We start from the raw sequence: 8,467 nt of genomic DNA, 5'->3' as shown, positions 1-8,467 counted from the left end.
ACCACCAGGTCCTCTGTTTATATGACCAACATAGGATTTTGCATAACCTCTGCTTTTTATTCCACTGTGTTATGTAAAACATGAAATACATAAATTCATGTAATAATACCTAATGGTCACACGATGGCATTACAGTATAGCAATGAACAATAGAACTCGCAGGCAACTTTTGTTACCTGTCAAGTTGCTTCTACAAAGTATTGACTCAGGGGTGTGAATACTTATGTAAATGAGAAATCTCTAATAAATTACTAAACATTTGTAAAAACATGTTTTCACTTTGTCAATATGGGGTATCGTGTGTAGGTGGTGGAGAAAAAAATACATATTTAATCCATTTTGAATTCAAGCTGTAATACAGAAAAATGGAATAAGTCAAGGGGCATGAACACTTTCTGAAGGCACCATATGCAGCAGCACTAACTCTACGTCAGACTTAAATATGGGCTAGCCGCTAGAGAATAAGGAACTCAATGGCATTTACTATATGTAACCCCTTAATTTGTGTGAATTGAATGGTGCGGTTTATTCTTATGGACTTTCAAACATATCAGTTTAGGTCTTATACAGTTGAAGTCGGAAGTTTACATACACCTTATGCAAATACATTTAAACTCAGTTTCACAATTCCTAACATTTAATCCTAGTAAAAATTCCCAGTTAGGATCACCACTTTATTTTAAGAATGTGAAATGTCAGTATAATAGTAGAGAGAATGATTTATTTCAGCTTTTATTTCTTTCATCACATTCCCAGTGGGTCCGAAGTTTACATACACTCAATTAGTATTTGGTAGCATTGCCTTTAAATTGTTAAACTTGGTTCAAACGTTTCCGGTGGCCTTCCACAAGCTTCCCACAATAAGTTGGGTGAATTTTTGCCCATTCCTCCTGACAGAGCTGGTGTAACTGAGTCATGTTTGTAGGCCTCCTTGCTTGCACACACTTTTTCAGTTCTGCCCACACATTTTCTATAGGATTGAGGTCAAGGCTTTGTGCTGCCACTCCAATACCTTGACTTTGTTGTCCTTAAGCCATTTTGCCACAACTTTGGAAGTATGCTTGGGGTCATTGTCCATTTGGAAGACACATTTGTGACCAAGCTTTAACTTCCTGACTGATGTCTTGAGATGTTGCTTCAATATATCCACATAATTTTCCTGCCTCATGATGCCATCTATTTTGTGAAGTGCACCAGTCCCTCCTGCAGCAATGCACCCCCACAACATGATGCTGACAACCCCGTGCTTCACTGCTGGGATGGTGTTCTTCGGCTTGCCAGCCTCCCCCTTTCTCCTCCAAACATAACGATGGTCATTATGGCCAAACAGATCTATTTTTGTTTCATCAGACCAGAGGACATTTCTCCAAAAAGTACAACTTTTTCCCCATGTGCAGTTGCAAACCGCAATCTGGCATTTTTATGGCAGTTTTGGAGCAGTGACTTCTTCCTTGTTGACCGGCCTTTCAGGTTATGTCAATATAGGACTTGTTTTACTGTAAATATAGATAGTTTTGTACCTGTTTCCTCCAGCATCTTCACAAGGTCCTTTGTTGTTGTTCTGGGATTGATTGGCACTTTTCGCACCAAAGTACGTTCATCTCTAGGAGAAAGAACGCGTCTCCTTCCTGAGCGGTATGACAGCTGCGTGTTCCCATGGTGTTTATACTTGCGTACTATTGTTTGTATAGATGAACATGGTACCTTCAGGTGTTTGGAAATTGTTCCTAAGGATGAACCAGACTTTTTCTGAGGTCTTGGCTGATTTCTTTTCCCATGATGTCAAGCAGAGGCACAGAGTTTGAAGGTAGGCCTTGAAATACATCCACAGGTACACCTCCAATTGACTCAAATTATGTCAATTAGCCTATCAGAAGTTTCTAAAGCCATGACATTATCTGGAATTTTCCAAGCTGTTTAAAGGCACAGTCAACTTAGTGTATGTAAACTTCTGACCCACTGGAATTGTGATACAGTGAATTATAAGTTAAATAATTTGTCTGTAAACAATTTTTGGAAAAATCACTTGTGTCATGCACACAGTAGATGTCCTAACCGACTTGCCAAAACTATAGCTTGTTAACAAGAAATGTGTGGATTGGTTGAAAAACTAGTTTTAATGACTAAGTATTCTAAGTGTATGTAAACTTCCGACTTCAACTGCACCCGTTTTCTTCAGAGTAAGATATAATTAGTTGTATAGTTGTAAATAGTGAAGTATATCCTTTAACACAATGACCAGAGGTTTATAGTGCTGCTGACAACATGCGCAGTGCTAATTTTATTACAAGAGGACAAGACCACTTCAGACTGAACAATTGCCTTTATTAGAAAGAAAAACCTTTGAGGAACAACCCTCAAATAGCTCTAAAAGTTAAGATATTTCATGCCAAATATACAGTTCTATACATAAAAGTGCATTGTCACAATGTATAAGCAGTATCTTTATTATTCATTAATTAATAACTTTTTCTAAAATGGCATCATCATTATTAATTCATTCATCTTGCTTCCTACTGCTCATAACACAGGGTCTGAAATGAGAACGCAACAGTACAGAACATAGTTCAAGTTCCTCTAAAACATTTTCAAAGGCACTTTCACGTGTACATACTACAGATGTACAAGGACACAAAGTTAGTCAACAGGCAGGACGCTACTGCTAACTGTGTATGATTGGCATAGAGAGAAAACACAGAATACAACAGGCTCATGTTCATTAGGAGACACTGTAGCAAAACGGAAAACTAAATGAGTGTTTCTTCTTGGTACTCCCTCCGTTTGTCAGTTTTCTTCCATTTGGTGTCGAATGAATACGATCCGGGTTTGGGTAGGACACCTGCAACTTTCAAGACTCTGCATTGGACTTTTGAATTTCTACATCCTTTGTTCAAAAAATCCTATTCAATTCTAACAAAACTAAAATCTTAAACAAATGAACATTACAGAATTCAGAAAAAAGGGTTGTAATCCAGAATTCAGATCATATTCACTTTTAATATACATAAATGTTTTGCAACAGACAAAAATAAACCTGTTGCAGTTTGTATTTCAAGGAAAACATTGCTTATTGCAAATTTGAGACTGTTTTTTTTTGTCCTTGCTCTTTAACCAGATGCAAGCTTCCCCACACATGCACCTATCAGTCTTCTTTCTTCAGCTACACAGACAGACTTCTAGAGGGCACGGTCACAGAATTGGAAAACAGGGGGACATACAGTTCCAGTATGAGTAGGCCAGTTCCCTTGGTGGTCAGTTGTCACATACACCCACATCATGTGACATGGTCTTCAGTGAACATGCGAGTATGTATTCCCCAGGACCAAATCAATCATTCAAGAGGGGGTTTATCGCCTACATGTAATGACAGATTCCTGATGGAGAATCTAAACATCAGTCACATCTCTCCCACAGAGTAATGGACCAGCCCATCTCCCTATCCACAACACAAGGATTAGCCTACATGGTCAGAGGGGGGGCTATTGGGATAGAAAGCTCCTCACACACTAACATTGACAAGAAACACAAGAAGCAGTATGATGAACAAGGTAGTATTTTACAGTAACAGTCAGTTAGTCCATGGCTACTGGCAGCACTCCGTCGTTGGGAGAGTTGACTGCCGTGAGTCTTTCCACATGTTTCTAGAGTCTTGCACAAGCAGAGAAAGAGAGAGTAACATCCATGCTCTAAAACTATGATTCATTTGGACAGAGAAAGCCAGGCATTGTGTGTACAGTAAAACAAGCTCGTGTGTTGTGTATACCATTGGTCATATGCATTGTGGGGCGTCTACAGTACAGCAAACCATTCTCAACCGGCCCCTTGATTCTAAAGACAGAAGGCCAACGAAGGTTCGACACAGGTCTTTAAGAGTATATAACAATTTTCACAGAATTTCCATAGCGGGTAATATTTCACATAGTGGTTGTATCCTCGTCTCCCTCCAGACTTTGTTTAGAACGATGCTGCTGTGTTAAAATAAAGCCATGTGAAATCAACATGTAGGCAATCTTGTACAATGTTTCATAACTCATATATATGAGTGTACCCTTATGATCACACACATATCTGGACTCTTCCACTCCCTGCTTCAGTCTCTGTTTCAATCTCAGCTATAAACATTAGTTAGCTACACCCATACTACCAGCAGCTTTCGATTGGTGGTCTGAACACTATTGACAGCTTATATTTCTGAGTGGCAGTAAGGCCTTACGATCAGTACTCTAAACCTAAGCGTTTTACATCTAAGTGAGAAGCGAACTCCAGTCGGGCTCAGCTGACACGGACTACATTTCCCATAGTTCCCCTGGCGGAGTAGGAAACAAAACGTGGCACCACTGTTTCTTTAGCGTTCATTCTTTTGTAGTTCTCTTGTTTCTGTAACCTCGAAGAAAGCCTTTGTGATTTGTTACTGTATATAGTAATGATCAAGAAGAAAAAGTTGACTTATCTAGCGATGCTAGGCATTTCAGCAGATTCTACAGTATTTTCTATATGATCATGACAAACTATTTGTCTGTTGAAAATATTCACACTGAAACATGCCCTTTTCCTTGTGGTAGTTCAGTCTGTTTAGCAGACCCGAGAATATCCCTATGTTGTCATTGTCAATAAATGTGGTTAACTTACTTGACACTGGTTAACTTCTAGACACTGCAAGAAAACAAATCCATCTCACAAAGCAAACTACAGTATCCTTGTTTACTTGAATGTCTCAGATCTCTTTAATCAATGTCCAGGCAATGGACTGTTCTTCTACTGTCCTCACAATGTTATAATTATTATTAGAATCTATAGACATCGATAACATGTTGCTACTGTATCTAGAATCAGAGCCCTTCTCCCATTGTCCCATTGGCCTCTGCTCCCATCCCAGAGTTCAGCGTTCACATGGTGCACGACTTGTCCAGGGGGTCCTGGGGAGGGGGTGCGGCGGGGAGGTGGGCCGGGCCCGTCTTGGGCAGCACCAGGGGCTTAGGCCTCAGGGCAGGTGGCTTGAGCTGCACCCCCATGCGGGGCATCACCACCGGCTTGAAGGTGCTCATGGTATCGCTGGAGGAGCTGGTGCTGCGGCGCATAGGCGCCCCCCCGGCCTCGCCGGTCTGGGCCCTCAGCAGGATGTTGTGGAGGGGGCTGAGGGACTCGCTGGAACTAGCTGGGGTGGGGCCCACGGTCGACTGCCTCTGCTCCAGGGTGTCCAGCACCACGTCGGGGGCGTGCTTGGCCGAACTCTGCCTCTCCAGCTCCCGCAGCTCGTTCAGCGCCGTGTTCATCGTCTCCTCTATGTCCTGCAGGGAGAGAGAGCGAGCGGTAGGTAAACAGAGAGGGAAAAGAGAGAAAAAAGACAGAAGTTAATAAAAAAACAGTGACATCCCTATGGGACTCCCAATCACAGCCGGATGTGATACAGCCTGGATCCGAAACAGGGACTGTAGTGACGCCTCTTGCACTGAGATGCAGTGCCTTAAACCGCTGCGCCACTCGGGAGCCCATGCATGAATGCGAGCTCAGTCAGGCCAAAAGTGCTGCTTGAGACTGAAATCCCTGGGCATGTGCCCGACTTCGAATACCAAAGACAAGATGCAGAGATGACAAGACATTCATCAGAGCATCTCCCTACTAGACAGAGACAGACAACCCAATGGAGAGAGACATCATCCTCTTTTTGACCATCAGCTTCCTAATTAGAAGTCTCTTCACACTGCTACCGCCAAGACGCATCGCATTGTTATCAGAGCTCTGATAAGGTAATTGTGGCCTGTAACGACACAAAGTATTACCATGCAGACACTGATGCCGCTTTGAAATAATGACTTTCTATTTTCTGTTCTGACACGCGGCACTCGGACCAAATTAACAGCTTGTGTGACGGTGTGGAACATTACAAAAATAGATACTCGGGTCTCAAAAGCGATTTAACTCAACGTCAATGTCCCAGAAGCTATATGAAGCAACAAAAACACATATTTTTTTGTGATATTCTTACTAGCGCTGGGGTTGCTGCTAGCAGAAATTCTTTAAAGAAAGTTTTACTTGCAATGATGGTGACATGTGGTTGTCTCGTCTCACCTACATTTGTTGACGTCACTTATTGTAAGTCACTCTGTATAGGAGCGTCTTGATAACAAGACAACTAGATTGTCAATGTGAATGTGTTTGGGAGTGATGTGACAGAGGTGTTCAGGAGCAGAATACAGAATTAGCACTGACTAGGTTTACAGGGCGGTGCAGGGCTGTGGTGCTGGAGTGAGCTGTGCTCGTCCCTCGTTGCTGATGCTGACCTGTGCGATGGTCTCCGGGTCCAGGGGCTTGCCGCCGCCGTGCGGGTGTGGGTGGGGCTCCTGGAACACGGCCGTGTACTGGCCAGAACTCGTGGAGCGTCGGATGGGCGGGCTCTCCATCTTCTTCAGCGACTCGTGGCGGCTGATGTTGGTCAGGCTGCCGTGGCCGGTGCGCCGCCGGCGCTCTGGACTGTCCATGGGCAGCTGGCCGTGGTTGCGGCTCCGCAGCAGATCCCGGGGGCTGAAGGAGTGACCCAGCACCGGGGAACCCATCTCAGGGGTGTGACCCTGGCCCCCGTGGATCTGTTGGGAGTGTACTATGCAGTGGACGTCACTGGGGCGGACAGGGGGGCGGCGCGATGGGGGCTCCGTCCTCTTTCTGTGCCTGCCGTGGGAGGGGTGGTGCAAAGACACAGAGGTCAGGTTATTTTATTTAACCTTTATTTAAACTAGGCAGGTCTATGGCGTTATACGTTATAAATGTTGCTTTGTCTTGCAGACGGGCCGTGGTAATGTAGCTACAGTCCCTCACAGATTCTTTGTCACTATGTGGATCGAGACACCAGGCAGAGTTGTTGAAGCATTCTGTCTGAATTTAGTGTTCAGATGTAAACCTATATGGTAGTCCCAAAGTGCTCCTAGTAGCTTGTTCAGAGCCCAGGTATAGTGAGGGCTGGCAGGGCTCACGCTGCAACACTGAGAGGCCTGCAGGCTGGGTCTTTATCAGCACCTCCAGCCACAGCAGGCCCCCTGCCTGGGAGAAGGTACAGCTGGCTCAGCATTAGAGCTGTCCTCCATCTGAACCTGTCTGTCTCAACACACCCTCCTGAACATAGATATACACACACATGCGCACGCACACACACACACGTCATTTCTACCGGGGCTCTAAAAAGACACTGCTCTGATCTGCATATTTATAACACCCAGCCAGCCTAGCAGGAGACAGCCAAGTGTGTGTGTGAGTCATAATGTTACATCACACAACCTGATCAGCACTAAACACTGCAGGTTGGCTTGCTGTAGTATCCAAACTGGTATCGTTACAAGACCATAGTAGTTGGCAAGACAGCACAAAACAGATGTGGGACCAGGCTAGCTGCACAGCACTTCCTGTCTCATATCAGTGTTGTGACAAAACGTTTATCTCCATGAATTGTCATTCATGAGTCTAGCAGCTATTCATTCCTTAATCATCCCTCCCAGGCTTTTCAGAGTGTTTCAAGTCCCAGTCTAATTCCTGCCTAATGAACACTGTCTCAGCCACCGCCATTAAGAGCCTGAGGGACCTTCATCATGGAGCTAAATATGGGCCATGATGTGTTCTGATACAGTATGGAGGACTGACTGGGGGTTGGGAGAGGAGTGTGTTACTGCAGGGGGTAAACAAGTGCAGGGACTCGTCATGACCAGCAGGGGGGAGTAAAATCACACAACTTAATCTATGAACAGGCTTATAGGAAGGAAGATAACTGCTACAGTACAACCCATAGACAGTCATTGTGTACTTTTAAACCATATTATACACTAGCTATTCATCCAAGATTCTAGAGTAAATGATATGCATTCCTGTCTATCAACACAATACAGAGACAACGGTTCACTGACATCACGGCATTCTTTACCATGCTTTTGATGATGTCATACAAACGCAAACCAGATAATACAATAATGTTGTCTGGCTGACTGACTACAATTCTATGCTGTAATTAATACAGTTGTATAACAGAAATGATGTAAATCGCCTGACAACATACCAGGCACTTCAGGGCTTTTGACTAGCTAGTGAGTGCCTCGTTGTTGATCGCGAACAGTGGGAGTAGATGTCTAAATAAAGCCAAAGATATGAATGATTCAACAGTGCCGAGCCATGTCTGCATAGAACAGTGGAGAGAGCGAAAGAGAGAGGGGAGCGAGAGAAAATGGAGGGCTGCCAGGAGGAGCGAGAGAGGGGATAACAACTTGGACACGGCATGGGAATTGGGAATTGGGAGTGGGGSGGGGGMGMGGGGGGGGGGGGGGACAGTGACAGGAAATGACTATGGAACATGATTGGAGAAGGTGACTGAGGCTCTGAATCTGCAGAATGGAACACATAGCTAAGATACTACAAAACACAGTGTGATTCATCAACATTCTCTCCAGCAGAGAGACAAGTGAGCAAGCCCTTTAATAAAACAGTATCT

The 8,467-nt window shown here is 44.2% G+C and overlaps 1 protein-coding gene across 4 annotated transcripts in view; it reads right to left on the bottom strand.

The window, feature by feature from the left end:
- Positions 1–2,308: 2,308 nt before the first annotated feature.
- srgap1a (SLIT-ROBO Rho GTPase activating protein 1a) overlaps positions 2,309–8,467 on the bottom strand; it is a 167,571-nt gene continuing 161,412 nt past the window's right edge. For 3 of the 4 annotated variants that reach the window (XM_023970963.2, XM_023970964.2, XM_023970967.2), the window contains 2 exons: positions 6,282–6,666; positions 2,309–5,288 (listed from right to left, as the gene is read on the bottom strand). In XM_023970963.2, the coding sequence (XP_023826731.1) occupies positions 4,887–5,288; positions 6,282–6,666 (787 nt within the window). In that variant the 3' untranslated portion in view covers positions 2,309–4,886. The remainder of the gene's footprint in view (positions 5,289–6,281; positions 6,667–8,467) is intronic. The other variant, XM_023970968.2, reaches the window with a different exon arrangement.

Source organism: Salvelinus sp. IW2-2015, linkage group LG26 (assembly GCF_002910315.2).
Source record: "Salvelinus sp. IW2-2015 linkage group LG26, ASM291031v2, whole genome shotgun sequence".
Taxonomy (NCBI): domain Eukaryota; kingdom Metazoa; phylum Chordata; class Actinopteri; order Salmoniformes; family Salmonidae; genus Salvelinus; species Salvelinus sp. IW2-2015.
This window is presented reverse-complemented; position numbering and strand designations above follow the sequence as displayed.